The sequence below is a fragment of the Scardinius erythrophthalmus genome (assembly GCF_964197995.2).
Source record: "Scardinius erythrophthalmus genome assembly, chromosome: 5".
Lineage (NCBI taxonomy): Eukaryota > Metazoa > Chordata > Actinopteri > Cypriniformes > Leuciscidae > Scardinius > Scardinius erythrophthalmus.
The window spans coordinates 19,862,604-19,885,472 of NC_138225.1; the positions used below are offsets into that span (position 1 = coordinate 19,862,604).

At 36.8% G+C, this 22,869-nt stretch overlaps 1 protein-coding gene across 3 annotated transcripts in view; it reads right to left on the reverse strand.

Moving 5' to 3' along the window:
* Positions 1–1,906: 1,906 nt before the first annotated feature.
* Positions 1,907–22,869, reverse strand: part of c2cd2l (c2cd2 like) — a 34,817-nt gene continuing 13,854 nt past the window's right edge. Inside the window, exons 1-14 of one of the 3 annotated variants that reach the window (XM_081365283.1) lie at positions 15,658–15,783; positions 13,699–13,794; positions 11,279–11,398; positions 10,816–10,929; positions 10,570–10,683; positions 10,204–10,306; positions 8,199–8,331; positions 7,382–7,446; positions 7,096–7,217; positions 5,880–6,051; positions 5,649–5,759; positions 4,493–4,626; positions 3,756–3,993; positions 1,907–2,421 (exon numbers count right to left, since the gene is read on the reverse strand). In XM_081365283.1, the coding sequence (XP_081221409.1) occupies positions 2,168–2,421; positions 3,756–3,993; positions 4,493–4,626; positions 5,649–5,759; positions 5,880–6,051; positions 7,096–7,217; positions 7,382–7,446; positions 8,199–8,331; positions 10,204–10,306; positions 10,570–10,683; positions 10,816–10,929; positions 11,279–11,398; positions 13,699–13,794; positions 15,658–15,723 (1,842 nt within the window). In that variant the 5' untranslated portion in view covers positions 15,724–15,783 and the 3' untranslated portion in view covers positions 1,907–2,167. Of the gene's footprint in view, positions 2,422–3,755; positions 3,994–4,492; positions 4,627–5,648; positions 5,760–5,879; positions 6,052–7,095; positions 7,218–7,381; positions 7,447–8,198; positions 8,332–10,203; positions 10,307–10,569; positions 10,684–10,815; positions 10,930–11,278; positions 11,399–13,698; positions 13,795–15,657; positions 15,784–22,869 lie in introns of those variants that run through there. The other 2 variants (XM_081365281.1, XM_081365282.1) reach the window with 2 other exon arrangements.

Here is a 22,869-nt window from a genome sequence, read left to right on the forward strand (position 1 = left end):
ACAGCGCAAACTAACGAACCAATCCGAGTCCATCTAAAGGTGCGCGAGCTGATTGATTCCTCTCATTGGTTCGTACGGCTCCGCTCTGCGCCACGGCTGGTCTTTTTTTTTGTCAATCAAATTTGGGCGGTAAATTCAAACCAATAAAACATATTCCCTCTGAATTTTTACAGTTTGGCGCAAAATCATACGGAAATGATTGATTATCGTTTAACCCCCCTCACCCACAACTCTCATGTTATGTGTGTGTGTATATATATATTTTTTTTTTTTTTCAAGTCATTGTAAGAATATTTTTGGGGAAAAAAAAGAAGATGAAAGAATGGATTTTCAAAAATAATTTATTCAGAATAAATTAAACATCAAATTAACCACAATAATATAAAGCTCTGAATACCTCAAATGGCCCACTGCCTTCATTTTAGATTGTTCGGAGATATCATAAAATTCTGGTCATATAACATTTCTCAGGCTTTATGCTCCAGGAATTACACCGCAAACACGCGCTCCGTCACTGATTCATGAGCTGTGAGTTGTTGACATGTTTTTCTGTAGTTATTAGTTTTGGTCTTTACAGAGCTTTGATTATTTCAAATAAATCTGATGATAGAACCAAATGCTGAAAATATGCCACCGGTGGGTACAGGGATGGGGGAGGGATACGGCAAGAGAGCTATTCCTTAAAGGGATAGTTCACCCAAAACAAGATTTGTGTTCATTTACTCACTCTCATTTCAAACCTCAAACATTACTTACTTTCGTGCAGATAAACTAACAGCATCGGTCATCCATACAGTGAAAGTGAACGGTAACCGAGGTTAATGATGATACAATTTTGAGTGTGAAGTGAACCATAGGTGTGGACTATTCCTCTACTACGAATTACTAGGTTACATTACTAGAAAAGAATAATGATGTTCTGTTCAATATTATCATAAAAGCTATATATTGTATTACGACGAATAAGACGTGCGAAGGTTCCTCTGGATACGTTTATTGCAACTAACAATTAAATTATTTCAGAAGAGGAAAGGGGGTTGTAACTTTATGTTAGTGGGGCAGCGTCTGTTTTGTTCAAGAAGCCATCTCTGAAAATAATAATAATAATAATAAAAAAAATAGATAGACTAAGCATATTTTTACCTTTTTATAGTAAGTTATCCCCTGAGGTTTGTTTTCACGTGGACCCTGAAAAAGCACTTCTTCCACTGCAGATTCAGCCTGGTGTAGCTCAAGAGGTTGTAGATTTTCAATAATATGTGGAATAATTTATAAATACACACAAATGCAATTTTGTTCCTGTAGTGTATCCCTTTTGACATATGAAGGGCTCATACTTTACAACCAAAACACACAAATGTAATTTAGTGAGATATGCCTACAGTAACTTGTGAACGTTTCCGTTTTCTAAAACAAATAAAAAAAACATCATTATAAAAGATTATTAAGCCACAATAAAAGTCAAACGTACCACTATTTGAAAACAGGGCATAACGTTACTATCCCTTGATCTAAATGCTATATCAACAGCAAAACGAGAACAAAGCTCACAGCATGTCTTAGCATATAACTCTCTAATGGGCTCAGGAGAAATAAACCAGCGCCGATAACAGTAAACGATACACAAACATGATTTAAAAAACGACAGAAAAAGAGCTCCCCAGCATTGTAAACAATCAGATTAAGATTCAAAGTGCAACTGATGAAATAAAATAAATAAGAAAAACAACACATAGCGACAGTGTTGGAGGCATCAATAGTCATTGATCTATGTCGCCCCCTTGTGCTCAATAACCGCATAACACTCCCGTCCATTTTGAGTTTCTCGAGTTTGTTCGCCCACAATCATCCACAAAGCAGCTTTCCCCCCATTTTACTAAATTAATTAGATCAACAATGCATCCATAAATGGTCAAATCCTTTTATTTTCCACATTTAATGGCGTTTTCCATCCTGAACGCTGTAATCATAGGTGAAGGATGACATTCCAGGCAGGAGAACACCAAAGCAAGGCTAGCTTCCTGGGTACAGTATGGTCTGAAGTATGACGTTACCCCATAAAGGTTGTGGAAAATCAGTATATAACATAAATAACTTTTCACATTTGTTTGACTGGTGCCAGCACCGTCTCTCTCTCTCTCTCTCACGCTTCCTCTCCATTTATCCTTCAGTTATCTGTAGTGCTGGACCCTCCATTGGCTGTGCTCGATTTGCCCTTAGTCTTGGACGAGCGGAACGAGAAGCGTTTGATGAGACGGCGGGAGAAGCTTCCAGACTTCTTGCGGCTGCTGGAGGAGCAGGAGGCTGTGGAGGAGTCATTGCCCAGGTTGGAGACATCCTCGTGGGATTGACTGAAACTGGGGTCTTTTTCTCTGTTTTTCCTTCGGAATAGTAGCTTGGTACCACTGCGGAGGAATCCCACTGAAACAGAGCATGCATGGACATAAATAAAAAGAAAGAAGAAACATATTATCCTTATATTGTGATCATTATTGAGTGGTGCAGGGATGACGTCAAAACTAAGACTAATTTGCCACTGGTTCCCTTGAGAATTTCATATGGCTTTTTTTTTTATAATAGGGCTTTTCAATTTATGAGTGAAATAAGGTCTGTGACAAAAATAAAACTTGATGATACTTGAACGTTTCGCTCTACAACAGATTACACACACCCATATTGAAAACGAGGATTTTGAAGCTGTTCTAACTAGATGTTTCTAAAGATTTCTAGAAGTAACTAGATAAGAATGTTTGGAGTGTGAGTGTATGTAATTTATGTTGTAGAGCAAAACGTTCATAAAAATCTTCAAGTTATGTTCACCACCTTATTTCACTCATAAATTGAAAAATCCCATTATAAAAAGCCATAAGAAAATCTCGAGGGAACAGGTGGCGAATTAGTCTTCTGGGTTTTGACATCATATCTGCACCACTCTAAGAGCACAAGTTGTAATTGCTTCCTAATATGTTTGTGTCTGCTTAAAGGGATAGTTCACCTAAAAATGAAGAATATGTCATCAGTTACTCACCCTCATGTCGTTTCAAACCCATAAGCCTTTCGCCCATCTTTCAAAACAATTTTAATTTAAATTAAAATGATTTCCATCTGTCCATTGCAAGTCTCTCCCCTCAAAACTCTGACACTTCAACATGTTCATAAAGAGATCGTAAAATAAATCTATTTAAATCAAGCGGTTCAATCCAAGTTTTCTGATGGGACACAATCTGGGTTGTTTTTTGTCCGTTTGCTCTCTGTATGTTCACTGATCAATGTTTATATGTGAATAAAAGCCTAAATTAAATCTGAACATCATATAAAGCGACCATGTCTCTTCAGAAGGCTTGGATTAAACCGCTCGATTCATCTTTGTGAATGTTTTGAGCGTCAGTTTTGGGAGAAAATGCTTTCAATAGACGGACAAAAATCTCTCAACTTTAATTAAAAATATCCTCATTCGTGTCGAGGATGAATGAGATGGGTTTGGAATGACATGAGAGGAATTGATGAAGGAATGTTCATTTTGGCGGGAACCTTCCAACATTAACTAACCACACAACGTATTATATTATAGCTGTATATTACTGCCATATTGGCATTACTTTGACATACACATCTCTGGCTGATAACAAAATAGTTTCTAAATTGTAACATTTAAAACAAGCATTTTCTGGACAGCTGCTTTGAAACAATATGTATTGTGAAAAGTGCAACGCATATAAACTCGAAATGAATTTTCATAAAAGAAAAATGTACACCTTTGTGGTCTTTGAGGCTACGAGTCTCCAGCGCTCCGGTCGATCCCGTCTCTGACTCCGCGTCATCCACGGACGGTCGCTCTGACGCGTCAGACGGTGTGGTCTCGCCTCCTTCCTGATGCGCGGATGCTCCGTGGTGGTTCGGGGGTCCGCTGGGAGAATGCGCCCCCTGTAGGGCTGCGTCCATGGCTGCAGCGTAGCCCACTGATAAGGCTGAGTCATCCTCAGTAATGGGGACCTGTGGGAAGGACAGAAAATTAGTTTTAACATAGTGTTTCTCATGTACATGTCCTGCAGGCACAGCTGAGGAAAACAACATCTCAGCAGTGTGTTTGCAAAAGCGGCTCCGCTGTCAGCCTTTCTGTGAACCCTGTTTGTTCAGACAGTGAATTTGAAACTTTAAACTTTTCGACAGCCAGGCGAGGGCCAGTGTGTTCTATGAGTGATATGTGATATGAGACGACTGAGCTTGCGATGACATTTAGATTCACGAATTTATAGATGTTTAATGTGACGTTTCAGTGCTTCAGAATAGACTTAATTAAATCCTAGCCAAAAGGTGTCCTGATGAGTGTTACATCAACATTATGTGAAAGAAAGAGATGACAAACAAGCATTACTCTGGGGGAAGAGACTGTTCTCGTGATTGTTTCCCTAGACACTTGTCTCATTGTTACGAATATGTTTATATGATGAGATTTATTAGAAATGTCTCTTTACACAATGTTCAGACTGACCTTTGACACCCCAGATATGATGAGAGTGCTGCGTTTAGTAGGCGTCTTCTTGGGTACCTTACTGGCCGACTCGGTCAGCTGCCGAATGGCCGTTTCTGCTACGGGATCCAGCCCATTAGGGAGGGTGCCTTCTGCTAGGGAATAGCACACAGACACAAACACAACAGGATCACAAACTTACACCAAATGTTGTTCAAAAGGCACTGCAAAAAGAAGAATAAAACGATTTATGGACAAAATAAAATGATTATTAATCATTTAATGTATAACAAATTCATAATTTTAACAAAAACATATGTAAAAAACATACCAATATATAAATGTTTCTTTATTTTGTGAATCCTAACTTTTAATTTAATACAAAATGAATGAAATACTTGATTATAAAGATGTACGTAAATCTATACATTTTAATAAATGTTTTTGAAAGACGCTGATTATTCTCACCAAGGCTGGATTTATTTGATAAAAAAATACAGTAACAATAATAATATTGTGAAATATTATTCCAATTTAAAATAACTTTTCTATGATTGTAATATATTTTAAAATGTCATTTATTCCTGTGTTGACAAAGCTGAATTTTCAGCATCATTACTCCAGTCTTCAGTGTCACATGATCATTCAGAAAACATTATAATATACTGATTTGCTGCTCAAGAAAAATGTATTATGATTATCAATGTTGAAAACAGTTGTGCTGCTTAATATTTTTATGAAAACCTTTTTTTTCAAAAGTTCAAAGAACAGCAATAATTTAAAATAGAAATTATAACATTATAAATGTTTTTACTGTCACTTTTCATCTATTTAATGTGTCCTTGATGAATAAAAGTACTAATTTCTTTCAAATAAATACATACATAAATAAAATCTTTCTAACCCCAAACTTCTGAATGGTAGTTTGAATGATTCAATTCACAGTTATTTGTATTGCGCTTTTCACAACACATATCATTTCAAAGCAGCTTTACAGAAAATGCATGAGTCCACATTACAATTTAGAGTGATCTGTTATAAGAGGTAACTGTCTAAGTTATGCATTTCAGAAATGTACATATACAAATCACACAGTTAACTAAAAATATATTAGTTTACAATGTAATTGATTTGTAAATGAATCATCTTAAAATGCTAATCTTAATGTGGAGCTCACTGCTGGGGGTTGGACTGGCACTGGTGCTGCTCTGCAAGCTGTTTGTGAGCACACTGGGAGTCTTTTCAGTCACCTCCACCTTTGAGGGAGACCTAGACGGAGAGTCTCCTCCTGCAGTTACAGAGGAAGAAACAGGATAGGGTGAAACTGCCAAGTCACTTCTGTGGTACTGGATGATGCAGACAGAACGGCATATGTGTTCTCGGTATTCCAGCGTAAGCTGGCCTTTACCTAGTTTGTGGTCCAGTTTAAGTCGTGACTGGATGGTGGTCACTGTGGTGACAATGGTGCCATCAGGCATGATGGTGCGGTCCACGTCCACCTTCTTCGAAGGAGTGACCGAGGACCGCAGAGGAGCCGCGTTCTGACATGCACGCAAATCACCGGACTCCAAATACAATAGCTATGGATGCAGAAACATAAGATTATTAGCTTAAACAATAAACATAATTAATACTTTCATTATAAAAAAAAAAAGATATCTGTGACAACTACTATAGTGTTAGGGTTAGTACAGCCACAAATGTCTTCAAACAATGACAAACAATCCCCATTCATTTATTTCTGTGCTTACTTTGCCTATATGTTCACAAACAAACACAATGATTATACAGAGCGTTTAAATATCGTTCATGTGTACCTGCAAGATAATGTGTGTAACAAGTACAGTGTGGACTAAAGTACTAGGTTAAATAAAGAAATGATTCAGTTATCGAGTTAATCAGAGACACAGTGATCGTTCAGCTCACAAGGCAGACCACTGTAATAAGATATGTTTTCTATTAAATAATTCACATTGACATTTAGAACAGGGACTTATCAGTGTGTTCAGAAAAGTGAACACAAGGCTGATGGAAGCCTTAATCAGTAACACTGACACTCAACACTGTATTATCATGCTATCCGTATGTATGGGAATTATGTAGTGACAAATAAATAAATCCATCCATCCATCATGATTGGGGTAAATAGGGTTAATTATATTATTTCAAAATAAATAACTTTTATTCAGCAAGGGCACATTAAATTGATCAAAAGTAACAGTAAAGTCATTTATAATTTTAGAAAAGATTGCTGTTCTTTTGAACTTTATATTCATCAATGAATCCTAAAAACTGCATCATGGTTTCCACAAAAATATTAAACTCTTTTCAACATTAATAAAAATAAGAAATGTTTTAAAGTGAGTTCTGAAGGATCATGTGACACTTAAGACAGGAGTAATGACTGCTGATTTTTTTTTTACTTTTTAAAATCTTAAAATAGAAAAGTTTTTTTTTATTTGTAAAAATATTTCACAATACAACTCTTTTTACTGTATTTTTGATTAAATGTATGCAGTGTTGGTGAGCATTAGCTACTTCCTTCAAAAACATTATAAAATCTTACAGACCCCAAACTTTTTAAATACAAAATCAATTGGAATTCCACTTTATGCTGCCCTCACCTCTAAAGTCACAATAGCAGTTGGAGCCAGACCATGACCTGGAGCGATGGACAGTTTGTGTTGTCCATTAGGAATTCTTTTAGAGAGATCCAGTGGTAAGGAAGCACGACCAGGCAGAAACTCTGTCAACCAGAAAACAACAACTCTCAGAGAGGTATTTCATGCAATGAAAACAAAAACAGTCAGAATGGAGAATATCAGTCTTAAATCATTCACCAGATCATCTGATATGTTGAAGATTTGCTCCTATAATCTTGGATAAACTATTGAATGAAAAGTGACTCACGTTCTCCTTTGCTGTTTTTCTCCACAAGTCTTACTTTGAGTTCTTTGGTTTCTGGTCCTACATCCCTAATAGATAACAACATGCTTAGATTTCTCACAAGTAAATAAAGATGCACACACACACACAAAAGCTTCCATTTTTGTAATACTGAATATTGGCACTGAAGTGACATTTTTCTATCATTAAAATAATGAATTGTCTTTGTAACTGGATTTTATGTTATGAAAAGGCTATATACTATCAGTATTGTGGTAGACTAAATATCCCTTTTGGCCCCACAGCAGTAATCTGTACGCTGGCTTTGAGTATTAAATCGGCCATTCTGGTAATTGGTATCATAGGAAATAGTGATGTGTTGAAAATGGCTGTAATTAAATGTGCTAAATAGCTCTTTGTTTCTTTGGGAGTTGGCTGCATAAATTCACAGAGCAATTGGAGGAGCTGCTCACGGCTTTACACCTTCATTCATGACAGAAGGGCTGCCATTATAAAACAGACTTTGATGAAAACACTCCATTGTGTAAAACAGAAGTGGTGAAGTTGACCTTTAAATGTAAGGTGTTAGAAAATCCCATTGGATTATCAGTCTAGTTCGGCAGCACAGAGTTAAAACAAAAAAACAAAAACTACAACTTTTTAGAACAAAAATAACCTTGTGTAAAAGAACATGGCATTATACGAAACATTTCCTTGTAATCTTTCCTAAGTGTCAAACATGTCAACACCTCACTCAGAAGTTGTCATTCCACTCCATCCGTTTAGTTTCAGTCTTTATGTTGATCTATATCTGCCTTTACAATAACATAAGCGTGCTTACAGTGTAAAGTCGTCAGTCCAGTGCAGGGCTGCTCCAGGACTGGGGGAAGGAGTAAGGAACCCGGTTCTGCATTCAATGGAAGGAGTGTCCAGACTCAGCACACAACAAAGCTCTCCTACATGACTCTGACATCCTGGTAAAGAAATCACACATGAAAAAATATCATACACCATAAACTGCTCAAATCTAGAGTTCAGTTAATCTCCATATATATATATATATATATATATATATATATATATATATATATATATATATATATATATATATATATTTAAATATTTAAATATATTAAATTGATTTCTATACACACATATATACACAAACCACAACATATACTGTATAAACAATACCAAAAGTTTGTGGTCAGAAAGGAAATGTACTTTAATTATGCATATAATTGATCAAAATTGACAGAAAATACATTTAAAGTGTAACAAAATATTTCCATTTTAAATAAAAAAAATGCTGTTCTTTTGAATTTTCTATTCATCAAAGAATCCTGAAAAAAGTATCAGTAAAATGTCTCCTGTTGTGGTCCGGGAAAAATGGTAGATGCAGACTTAATGTTCATTTTAGGGTGAACTAACCCTTTAAAATAGAAAACAGTGATTTTAAATTGTAATAATATTTCACAATACAGAAACTTAAAATCTTGCCAGCCCTAAACTTTAATATCTCTTGTTATGTAAAGAAAAGACCCCTAAGAAACACATCCGATTGGTGTTAAAGGAGAACTCCGGTCAATTTTAACATTGAGCTCATTTTATTGTACATTTGGAGTGCTGTCAATACAGAGAACAACTACAAAAATCGATGTTGCCTACACCGAGTTATTCTATTTTTAAAATTTGCACCCTGTTGACTTCAATGGGGCAAGTACTAAACCTGCTTTTAGGCTCTTAACATCCTTGATGTGTCATTACAAGTGCACAGAAAATGTGAGTGATTCCTTCTGAGTGAGTGGATCTGACTGGAGTAGATGTGAAAGATATGTATAAAAATGATGTTATTTAAGTCAGCGCAAATACCTCTGTTAACATCCTGCTTTCGGGTGAAGTCCAAAGTAGTCGATTGCCGAGTTCACGCGCATAGGTTTAGTATATATGATTACGCGCGTGAACTCGGCAATCGACTACTTTGGACTTCAACCGAAAAACAGGATGTAAACAGGTATTTGCGCTGGCTTAAATAACATCATTTTTATACATATCTTTCACATCTACTGCAGTCAGATCCACTCGTGTTCACTCAGAAGGAATCACTCACATTTTCTGTGCACTTGTAATGACACATCAAGGATGTTAAGAGGCTAAAAGCAGGTTTAGTACTTGCCCCATTGAAGTCAACAGGGTGCAAATTTTAAAAATAGAATAACTCGGTGTAGGCAACACCGATTTTTGTCGTTGTTCTCTGTATTTACAGCACTCTTAATGTACAAAAAAATGAGCTCAATGTTAAAATTGACCGGAGTTCTCCTTTAAGTGAACAGAAAACCAGCCTAATTCAACAAGGCATCCTTAAAGTGATAGTTTACCCAAAAATAAAAACATTTGTCATCATTTACTCACCCTCATGTTGTTCCAAACCTGTATGATTTTCTTTCCTCTGCTGAACACAAAAGAAGATATTTTAAAGAATGTTGGTAACCAGATAGTTCACGGCACAATGGAAGTCAATGGGTGCCGTCAACTGTCAGGTTAGCGACATTATTCAAAAATCTTATTTTGTGTTCAACAGAAGGAAGAAACTCATACAGGTTTGGAACAACTTGAGGGTTAGTTGTTAGAGTTAGTGATGACAAAATTTTTGGGTGAACTGTCCCTTTAAGACCAATTAGTCAACTAGTCATTCAGGCAAGTAGTTGATTTTGAAAATAGCATGGCAAAGCCATAGTTCTAACAAAAAGTAAAAATTTATTTAAGAATTTTCATTTTTTTTTTTTTTTTTTTTTTAATAATGATCTTTGTGCCATTTAGTCAATCTGACAATCACATTTTGATACCTTTTTTGACATCAGTTGCTCTGAGTTGGTGCACCAAAATCCTCTTGACAGGCGTGCTCTGAGACGGAGAGTTCAGACCACCAATCTGCTTCTCCCTGGGAAACTATAACAATAGGGAATGGGAATGTTTTATAACATGAAAGTCACGTTTTATTGAGTTTTCCTTCCTCATTGTTGTTGACCTTAATTGCATGTCTTGTATGTTTTGAACTGATAAGGATGCCATGCATCCCTACATGTAATACATCAAACACACCCAACCAAAACATACAAAATCCACATGGATCTGTCACAGTGTTCAGAGCAGTTCCAAATTCTCACACACACCCTACTGTATAATATTGCAATCAATACTGGTATTTTTACCGCAGGGCTTGATACACAGGCCCTCAGGTTGAGGATCATGGCAGGGTGTGTTGTGTATAGTGTGTCCTCCACCAGTGCAGCAATCATATCACTGTCCACCTCCTCATCAGAGCCCTAAAGACAAGAACAAAGATTTCAGTTTATTTGCATAGTTGTAAAAGTAGTTTCTTTTTGTACCATTTACAAATTGTAATACATCAAAAGCTGAAAGGAACATGACCTATGTGACCAAAATGACTCCTTTACCTCTTTCTGGACTCTTTGGCGTGATTTTACAGTTAAAGAGAGATGAGGTTGCTTGGAAAAAGTCCAGGACACAAGGAGACCCTCTTCCTCCACTTCCTCAAGACAGACCTGTAACTACAGAAGCCCATACAGAACATTTTAACTCCTATTTCACACTCAATTTGCAAAAGTAATATATTCATCGATAGCTGCTCAAATTTGAACCACCCAGAGATGAAACATTAAACTGTGGCACTGCGCATCAAGTGGCGTCATTTGTTTGAGATGAGTATCGCATGCAATATTCATAGCCACCAAACCTCACAATCTACATTAAGCTATTGAGATGGGAAAAAACCTGGCAAACTGAGAAGCTCATTCATGAGAGCAGTGGCAGGAGACGTCAGACTAATGAAAGTTGAGTGTGCAGCAATGCAGACTGATGCAAACTCACAGATGCAAATCCATTTCATTTGTATTTTACCTGGGCTTGCATGGGCTGCATCGTGATCTGGTAGGTATCCATGGAAACAGCAGCAGGTGACTGCTGAGTGACAGTCACGGGGAACGTTATGGTGTCGACCGAACAATTGCACTGCAGGACCTGGAAGAGGTTGAGGCAGAGATGGACAAATAATGACTGAGGGGGACAAAACATGGCATCTTAAAAAATAAAAAATAAAAATAAAATTCATAACACCAACTCAAAAGCTTTGACAGACAAAATATATATTGAATACAACTTGATAGGGTGGACACATATGCCCTGATTTAAGAGTTTGAGAGTTTAAAAACATATTGATAAAAAAAATTATAGCATGCACACAATGAGCTGATCTACTAACATACACAACTGAGGATTGCGTCTGTCAAATGTCAGTATTTCTCTTAATTATATGTAATTTGTCTCCATACACATGCAATATAAAGGGTGTTTTAATGCAAATACATTAAATATGTCTGAGGGTCATTTTGGATACGACAACTGTGCACATGCAGTAATGTGATATAAAAATTGTTATTACTGCAATTATTTGAAATATATATATATATATATATATATATATATATATATGAAGAACACAAATAATAACTGAACTTAATAAATACAATTTAGTTCTAAATTCACACCATAGATTCACAATTCATATTACATTCAAATTCATATTATTATAGACAAATCATATAATGAATACATTCAAATTAATTGTTAAATAAAATTGTTAAAATGTTTAGGGTCGGTGAGATTTTTTTCTCTTGTGCTCAGCGTGGCTACATGTATTTGATCAAAAATACAGTAAAAACTGAAATATTGTGAAAAATTATTCAAATTTAAAATAACTTTTTTCTAATTTATTATATTTTAAAATATAATTTATCCCTGAGATGGCAAAGCTGAAATTTCAGCAGCCATTACTCCAGTCTTCAGTGTCACATGATCCTTCAGAAATCAGTCTAATATGCTGATTTGTTGCTCAAGAAACATTTCTTATTATTATCATTGTTGAAAACAGTAGTGCTGCTTAATCTTTTACCCAACAGTACACCCATTTCAATACATTCCAATACATCCATTATTGCGGTTACGCTCACGTGACACGACATATTTAAGCATTACGGTTTAAAAACAAGTGATTTTAAACCATTGAAGCGCAACAAGCAGATAAAAAGAACTAATTTTGCTATATGCGTGCCCTGTCTGAGAGATGGTTTCTGAGTGCTGTCTGAGAAGTGTGCAGTGCACATGAAGCCGTGCGTGAGTGCTGAACTGAGATCGTTTTGCCGCTTCATTGGGCTTGAACGGTTAAATACACATGCTTACGTATAAAAATGCCCATCTTTGCGAGTATCCTTGTAAAACTCAGTCATTTATGTCTTAAGTGAACATAAAAGACTTAAGAGTCTCATCCGAAGGACACCCGTCCTTCAGATGAGACGTTAAACCGAGGTCCTGACTCTCTGTGGTCATTAAAAATCCCAGGATGTCTTTCGAAAGAGTAGGGGTGTAACCCCGGCATCCTGGCCAAATTTGCCCAGTGGCCTCTGTCCATCATGGCCTCCTAATCCTCCCCATATACTGATTGGCTTCATCACTGTCTCCTCTCCACCAGTAAGCTGGTGTGTGGTGGGCGTTCTGGCGCAATATGGCTGCCGTCGCATCATCCAGGTGGATGCTGCACATTGGTGGTGGTTGAGGAGATTCCCCCCTTCTATGTAAAGCACTTTGAGTGTCGAGAAAAGCGCTATATAAATGTAATGAATTATTATTATTATTATTATTAAACACTTGAGAAAGAAAACACAAGTGAATCAGTATACTGGATCTGTGAATTTGGTCTTAAAGTTACAGCGGCCTAATATTCCTGCTGCTGTCTGTGTTATTAATGTTAATCAAACAACAAAAGAGAGAAAATCTCTTCTGCTCTTCTTGACTGAATCACTTATGTATCTTTAATGAGAATAAATTTATATTTAATTTATATAGTTAAGACTATGTAGTGTATCTTGGGCTTGACGTTTTTCAGGTAGGTCTATTTCATCTGTATCTTTGTTCTATTGTAGTTTTTTTTTTTTGTCCTATTGCTTGTAATCGGTTTATTTATTCTTATTTTATTACTGACTGTTTACTTGTCTGCAGTAAGCTGTTTTTTTTTACTTAGGTTAGTATTACTTTTTTGTGATATTGAAATTGGTGACAAGAATTATGAAGTTTCAATGGTATAAAAAATTGTGATCATAAAACCTTATTTAAAGCAAATATAATGATATTGTGATATATATTGTTTTTGTGAGATAAAATGACTCATATCATAAAATAAGATTCACCCCTATACCCATTGTTTTGTTAGATTGCACAAGCATATTAATAACCTTTGTTTGGTGTTTTAGTAACTAAGGGCTTACCATGCTGCGAACTGATTGTTCGGTGCAAGTCACACAGTCAATGGACGCAGAAGTTGGGAGCTGAAGACTGTCATCAAAGGTGATTTGAATGGAGCTCTGAATAGAAATGGAGATTGTCAGTTAGTTCATCTGCACATAAATCAGTGAAGAAAAGGAGTTTCTGGGTGCAATCACTCTTCAGATATATCTCCCAGGCTAAATGTCTGTTTGCATGTTTATATTAAGCAGCTAGATGATAGTGCACCATAAATCTTCACAGCTGCAAAACAGAAATCCCAGTCATTTAGGGATAAAGTAGCATGATAAACAGGCAAAGGAAGCACTGCAATAGCATCTGCTTTACTTTCCCTGCAATGCATCTTTTGCAATTACATAAAGTGCAACTGAAGTGAAAAGACACAACAATTTTAATTAAAAGCTGCATAAATCAACGAGCAGTAAAAGTGGGTGGAAATTAAAACAATTTTAATTCCAGCTGAGCTGAGGTTATTCTATCATTTAACAAAGAGTGTGCTCATGTTTGGGACATTATGTACTTAGTTACAGAGATTAATACAGACAACATAGAGTCCACTCTGTCTCTTTAAAAACATTGGTCAGCGAATAGCATACTCAGGATATGACATCATTCGGTCCAGGCGAACGTGGCAGACTGCCATGACGACAAGCTGCCAATGTACCTATTTGAGCCAGACTTCCACAGTTTGCAAATGGAGATCATGCAACAAACATCGCATGCCAGGACTCCAGGTAGAAACATACTAATCTAATATATAACCCAAATTTAAAGATCATGATGAGAGTAGTGACCTTTCATCACACTAAAAGGAAACCTCTGTCAATGACAGGATATTTCAGCAAGGCAGAAACATTGGCCAAGCAGGACTGGCAAGAGAGGAGTGTGGTAATGGAAATGACTGAGCATAACCACAACACTGTGTGGAGAACACTGACTTCTGCTGTGGCTATTGCTGTCACTGATTGACATAACATGAAAAACTGGACCAGAAAAGCTGTAGCCTTCTGCTTATATGATTTCATGTGTTGTAAGACAAGATGAGGGGTGTGTAAATAATTATGTTTTTCATCATCACAATTGACATGACTGATCCTCAGAATAGAAGACGCCATAGTGATTCTGACGAGCCTAATGCAGGAGAGAAACGTCATCCAGAAGCTGAAGTTAACAGATACTAGGCTCACGTTATCATAAAAGTAGTGCCATTTAATATCATAATCCCCCTTATGATACCATGACTTGACCACAGTATTGCCATGGTACTTTTTTATAAGGGATAGTCAATATATCTTTATTTAATTGGGAGAATTAACGATAGGAAAATAATTATATCATTTTGTGGTAGAAATTAAGGTGATGGACATTTTTTGGAAGGCTTATTATTACTAGTGCGGTCAAATGAAAAAGAATCCAAAAAGAAATAATCACACATTTATCTGTAATTAATCATGATTATTCACCTAATAATGTAATATTTTAATATTGTAATAATTTCTCTTTGAATCTACAAATAACAACATAAAGACAGTATTTTAAATATGCGGTTAATGGCATCTTTTTACTCTAAGTACTGTAAATAAAAGCTAGTATTACTGATAATGCTGCTACTGATGTCTAAATTAAATGGATATTTTACCCTCAGTTTTAGCCATTAATTATAGCCATTCAACATTACAGGATAATTGAAAGCCATAATCTTTAACATTTGATAGGATTTAAAAATATATAACAACTCTTTATTTGAGTGAACTTAAAACGTTTACATATCAATTATAAACTATAAATCACAAATAATTGCAAAATTAAGGCATTAAATTTGACAGCCCTACCCATTACACAAAGAATATTTACAATATTATTTGTAAAAATACACAAATAATATTTACTTTTTGCATAATTTGACAATTTTACTGTTAGATTAAAAAAAAAGTAATATTTACCTTGATTTTTCCATACGTCTCGTATTTCAGTAACCAAATGTGATGATGTATCCTGTAAGATGGCATCGTCCCTTGACAAAAAGCCAATTGAATTTTTTCACTGGCCTTTGAATTATTGCAGAAAATAAGTTCTGCAACCAACACACGTTTTGTTCATCATAATCTTCACAAATGAACACAACTTTAATGAATAATGAAGCCTAAATAATTGCCAGAAGTAAAAAAGCTAAAGCTAGGCTATAACTTTAATGAACTACATCACAGTTGCATGACTTCAACTGCAACACCACCACCACCAAGCTTCTGACAACTCCATCAAGCTGTATTTAAAATCTACAAGTTGGAAAGTTTGAGTTCGTTTGCAAGGGCATGAGTGTAACAATGAGGCTATAAAAGCGGACTAGTGAGTAGATGAGTTTTCGAGAGGATGTCTGTAGTTCAATTTAGCCACTTAGCAACCACTACCTTTTTCAAGACACATAAAAGGTAAAAAAAAAAAGTATACATTACAGATATATATCATAGAACGAAAACGTGAAAATATCTTGAGCTTGTGTTAGATCACACATTTCAGGAATTTAACCAAAAACCCATTCAAGAAACCAATTGACTATAGGATTATTCAAAAATGTCCTTTTCCAGGTTTTAGTACTTTTCCTGATTCCTGATACCTGATACTTTTCCTAATGCCGGACATAGTAAGTTGTGTTATAATAAAGAATGAAATGCTTTGTGATTAGGTTGCAATTTTTTTTTAATGAACTGATATTTATATGATGATTTCCATAATTTAAAAACAACTGTATGTTTATGGAATTTCAAATGTCCCTCTTTTTTATTTCAAAAGAATAAAGAATGAAGGCATGGTTAAACATTAATGTGCCCTTCATTTATCAAAAAGAGAAAAAAAGTGAAATATGCTAGTTTGAATGAAAATCAACCCAAATTGAAAGTAGTTTCAGAAACGGGCATAAAAAGTGTAAAAAAAAAAATAATAATAATTTTTTTGGACGTTCATGAATGAAGGAGAGATGGAATTTGACCAACAACATACCAAACAGGTTTGTAACAGTTGTGGAACTACTGCTAATAGTCCTTAGACTATTAAACTGAAAGTATATATGCTCACAGGAACAAATCCCTTGTGTTAAAGTGAACAGTTCCTTTCAGTGCAAAATGAACAAGCTGTAAATACTCGCAGAGAGTAAAGACAATGCAAATCTTTTGAGAGTAAGAGTTTAAGTGCCTCTCAGTTTTTAAATTAGAGAAGCTCAGCAAAACTGACTTAGGTTTCATTTTCTCTCTCTTTCTCTCTCTCTGTACCTCAGCCAATGGGACAAGTGGACATGCTTTACTGGGTAGCATTTACTGGCTCAGCCTCTGAGCTCTTGGAGAAGAGGACGAAAAGACACAAATCCCCTACTGCACTGGCATATGTTCTTTATTTCACGCCCCTCTTTCCATCCAACAAAGATGATACACAGACATGAAAATGTGTGCATGTTAGCGTGTTCATACAAGCAGCACTGGGTCAGTGTGCAAGATTCACAGAAAGGTTTAACTATTGCTACCAACTGCAAAATCTAAATAAGTTCATTGCCAAAGCTAATTGCCACCACTTTGATTCTTTTTTCTGTTCTAGAGACACTGGACCACTTCATTTGCATTATGTTGGTTGACATAATTAGATGCTTTGTATCTCTCCAGTACAACACATAGATAAAAAAAAATGGCTAAACTGTTCAAAACAAAAATGTTTTTATATATTTTTTATAACATTTTGATTCTAATTTTGAATCATTCTTGATGTTGGTGTGACATTCAAAATAATGATTACATTAACTTGATTGAACGGATGAATAATACCTAATCATACTTGATTAGAATGATTGGAAATGGATATGTGATATGCTTTTCTTTAGAATTTTCTTTATATGATAGTAGAAGAAGAAAGTAAGTAAAAAAAAAAAAAAAAAAAAAAAAAAGTTAAAATACAAAAAAATCATTTTGTAATCCATTATACTTTTTGGTCAAGTCAAGTGTATGTGCAATATAACTTATCTATAACAAAAAAAATTGAGTTCAATTTTGTGTCATTTACAATGATTTTACCTAATATTGAATGCTTAAATGCCGTTTAAGAAAATAAGATTAACCTAGATAAATATGTAAGTATTGTTAGACGCATATGCATATGCAAGTGTTTGTGCAGAGTGTGGAAGCTAAAGTATAGCACTTATTGCATGACATGGAGGCTCCGCCCTGATCACTTGCTTTTTTTCCTGATAACAGCTGAAACAACTTAAAATACTCCATTTCGGTCATACAGATAGCGTCAACTTCATCTTTGCAATCTTCTTCATCTCATTAAAATGCCTCCTTGCTAATTTTTTTCCAAAACATTCATAGCAAATGGTACAGACGTGTCATTGAGATGTAAATGACTCGGTCTCTCCCGACAGAACCATCCTGTGCCTGGAGTGTCCCAACAGTCCTCAATCAGCATAGTGATGAAATCCCTTGCACTAGATAGGCATTAGCATACTGTGACGAGAAAGGCCATTGTGCCACGTTTAATTCACATGCATACCTTTAAAAGGATTTTTGAAGTACTAGGGCAGTAAAGAGTTCCATATTTGCTCAGCCCTACAGCACCATTGACTTTAGACCAGGTTTTTGTTGGTCAATGGCGCAAGTCTATTTCAGCTGCCTCAAGATAGCAACGCGCCATCAATGCGCCTGAAGAACAGACCTGGTTTTCAGACCAGCACGCCCATGAACGCACAAATGGATGCAAATGCATTTGCTATTTAAACAACGTGGCGCAGTATGTGAAAATGATAACTGCGTCGGGCTGAAACTAGCAAAAAACACTCACGTCGCGCCTGGCTCTGCATTGCGCCAGAAGTATGATAGGACCCTAGGTCTATGACTGGATTTTAGGTATTTTACTGGATTGATATAGGACATTTTTTTTGTCTAATTGGTTGATTAATGATTTTCCTTGTTTGTGGAATCCTCTGCTGTCTTCATGAATTTTGTGTCTTATGCTGCATGTAAATCGTTAATGGATGCATTCACCAAGATCATTTTGTATGAGGATAATTGCTGTTTAACAGAATCAAGTGAGTGATTTTTAATACAGTTCAATTTTGATGAGGTTGATAATTTATTAATTCGTTTAAAAAGTGGGAGGAGGGATTGGAGCATTCAACACACTGAGGAAGGCCTGTGAGCCGAAACATCTGTGTATTATTCCCCTGTGAATAATTTGAAATAACAGGAAATAAAGTGACTAAAAGGATTTTGAGAGCGGATCACAGCTATATTCTTGAAGTTATTAAATAGATTTACGCACCAAAACAGGATACAAGGTATGAGACGAGAGAGAGCGCGGTGTAAACGACTCTGTGGTCCTAGTTGACTCGAAAAATCTTTATTCGTGGCAGCCCTAGTTAGTACCACAAAAGCAATCTGATTTAAATGTGTGCTGATGTAAAAGCTGATGGTTTTACACCACAACACGTCACTGTACTTCTCTTCTCAGCAACAAATCACCACAATACGTGTAATTTGCATACAGAGACAAATCCTTGTCATTTACATCACACATTTGCATGATCATCATCTGTGCTCTTCCACAACATCATGCTGTGATCCACATGTGTGACACTGGCTATTACCCACTTCAAACAGACACATGCACGGAGACCAGCCAGGGCTAGAAGAAAAACATTAGCATTAAGCTGGACACCTTTCTTTTGCACATCAAGTCTCCAAAACAGCTGCATGACCACTGAAAATGAGTTTCTAGGGAAAGACTGCACATCCAACTATAGCACAAATGAAAAAGCTGTGCATCAGCAGATTGTTCAGGTTCCATCAGTGAAATCAGCATACGTAATGAAAAAAAATACAGGACCTGTCCACCCCCACAGGGCACAGTTAAGCATTTGAACAAAATCACCACACGTTCCACTTTAGCCACACCAGCTTGCATTTTCAACACAAGCCAAAGTTATAAAGATCATGCAGAATGCATGTTTGAGATAACTGACATAAGACAAAGTAGGAAATGGTATGCATGCAATAACTCTGGTCTGACAGGTCGGACTCAACACTGAGTGTTGGGCAATGTTTGATTGTGTCCAGAAAATTATAAAAAGATGCACGTTTTTTAGTCTTGCCATGCCCATGATATCATAATTTTCATATCATATACAATTTTCTGTTGTATAAAGCACTACATAAATAAAGGTGACTTGACTTGGCATTGGTACGGAATCCGTGATTATAGCTAATTATATGGGGTATGAAGGTTGCTTGGACTCTAGAGGCCCTATTTTAACGATCCAAGCACATGGTCTAAAGCGCACGGATCAAGAGCACTTACAGCGTGTCCGAATCCCCTTTTGCTAGTTTAACGACGGGAAAATATGGTCGGCACGCCCGACGCATGGTCAAAAAAGGGTTGTCCCTATTCTCTTAATGAGTAATGGGTGTGTTTTGGGCATAACGTCAGAGTCTCATCTCCCATTCCCTTTAAAAGCCCATTGTGCTCGCGCCATGGTGGATTCGCTATTTACATGGCGGAATTTGCAAGCGGAAAAAGGAAAACGCTTTTCCAGAGAGGAAACGGATCTGCTCGTTTGTGTGGTTAAAGTGCACAAGCAGACCATCTACGGGACAAGCCGGATTCCACCATATCTTTATGTACACAATAATAATCTTTTACATTGTAATCCTTTTATTTTTAATATTTGGCTAGTTTGTGTGATGCTGCGCGTCCCTGTGTGTGTGTAATAAGCAGTGTACGTGCGTTGTGGACCCACCTATAGGCGCACATTACTAACACGTAGGCCTGTCGCGATAGTCGATAATTCAATTAATCGCACGATAAAAAAAATGAGCACGATAATTTTTCCGGCCGCGATAATTCCATTTGCATGCTTGTTTGTTTTCCTCGTCTCTCTCTCTCTCTCTCTCTACCAAAGAGACTGGATGACCACTCTCGCTCGGTTCTTTAGCGTATAGGAGGAATGAACCCTCTTTTTTGTCAGTTGCATGGTCTTTGTGTGGGGAGGCGGCAGCGCGGCGCTTGTCAGTCACATGGTCTTTGTATGGGAAAGCGCCGGCGGGACTGTTTGCGGCTACTGCCGGGAGAGAGAGAAGACGCTAGTTGTGAGTTGCGACAGCGAGCCCGATCACATGAAAATGCGTATCTATACCACGAATGTTATTTCTCGTGCCATTTACGCCAAAAATAGTTTTTGCATGCATATGATACGCTCTTTATGGCGTGTAATACGCACGCACTCCTCACCCCTAATCCTAACCAAGTATTTTCAGTGCGTAGCATACACGCAATAAAGTGCGTCTCCGTCTTCCCGACAGTACACAATCACTTGACAAAGTAACAGGAGGACAAAGTAACAGGAGTAACAGTGCAAAATTGTGTGATATGGCTTGTTGAGGCTTTTTTTTATTTGTTTACAAAGGTCCTAACTGTCAGTTTTGCCTGTTATGGAATGTATCACTATTTAAGCCTAATGTCTAAAGCCTAATGTTTAATATTTTTTGAAGTGCAATTTTGTTTACATCCATTTTATTTATTAACAGACATTTATTTTGTTAACAGACACTAAAGCGGGTCGCACACCGGACGCGCAGCGCCACGTCTTTTAAATTCGAACACATTATTCTCTATGAGAGTACACACACCGGCGGCGCCTTTCGGCGTCTGTCCGTGGCGCCCAACAACGGCTCAGGACCGTGTTCAAAATCCTGCCGCGCCACAGAGCGCCATTTACATAGTTTTATATAAAATTTACATTTATGTGTCTCAAATCGTAGTTAATGTATATATGGACTTAATCCTGTGCTGCAATATACATTTAGTTTTATATTTATTTACAGAAATCAGAAAATTGGTGATGTTATCGGATTTTCAGGTGACAGTTGTCCTAGACGTGGCGCTGAGCTGCGCGTCCGGTGTGCGACCCGCTTAAGAGTCCATTGCTTTCATTGTTTTTGGTTGTTTTGTTAATTTTTTTGGATATTTAAAATGTTTTCCGTTTTCAATGTTTAATATTCTTTAGAAATAAAAGTTTATAGATCGTTGAAAAGGTGTACCTGCATTATTATACCATTACAATTATATTAAATGAAAATGGTCTCAGAACGACAATATTATCGTTTATCGCGATAATTTCTTGGACAATTTATCGTCCAGCAAAATTTGTTATCGTGACAGGCCTACTAACACGCTCTTTAAATAACAATTTTTTTTTTGGCGCAGTCTATTTCTGTTGCCTCAAAATAGCAATGCGCCAACAATGCGCCTGAACACACCTCTTTTTTAGAATAGCATGCCCATGGGCGAACAAATGGACGCAAATGCATTTGCCATTTAAACAACGTGGCGCAGGACTAATAACTGCGTTGGGCTGAAACTAAGGGCCGTTGCATAGTCAACGCATCGGTACGCAGACGCGTCCGCAAGGCTACGCATCGCTACGCTTCTGCCGTCATTATGCATCGATGCGTAGCCAAATGTGTCGTCCTAGTTTTTGATACGCGACGTGCCGATGCACGCAATACTATGCGTCGTCGGTGGGGGCGACATTGCAAGTATTGTACATTAACTCAAGAGTATTATGTTTACAGAAGAAGGTTTGAATACAATGGCGGGCGAAGAGGAAAAATTATGCGAGCTTATACGTATACATCCGCATTTATAAGACAGTTCATCGCAATTACACTCCTAAAATAGTGTTGGAAAATGCCTGGAGAGAGGTTGCAACCGCGATGGGAAAGACCGTAGATAAGGTGAAAACGGACTGGAAAAGTGCCCGTAACAAATTTACTAGGGCGCACAAAAAGTGGAAGGTGGCGTGCAGAAGTAGTGCAGGGCAGCTAAGTTTCGGTTACCCAAAAGTATAGACTCAACTTAGCTGGTTGAGTGAATTCATAAAGCATAGGACTTCAGAGTCAAATTTTTAGGTATGTAAACAACGTTGTGTGTGTAGCCTATCTAGAAGTCAATGCTGTGTGCCCTTCTCGAGAGGCTGAAATAGCTTACGGCAGGAGAGAGAGAGAGAGATATGAGTGTGTGTGTGTGTGTGTGTGTGTGTGTGTGTGTGTGTACATTCAAATCCATTCAATTTGTACATTTAAATTTAAGTTATGTTTATGTTATAATATTTTATTATT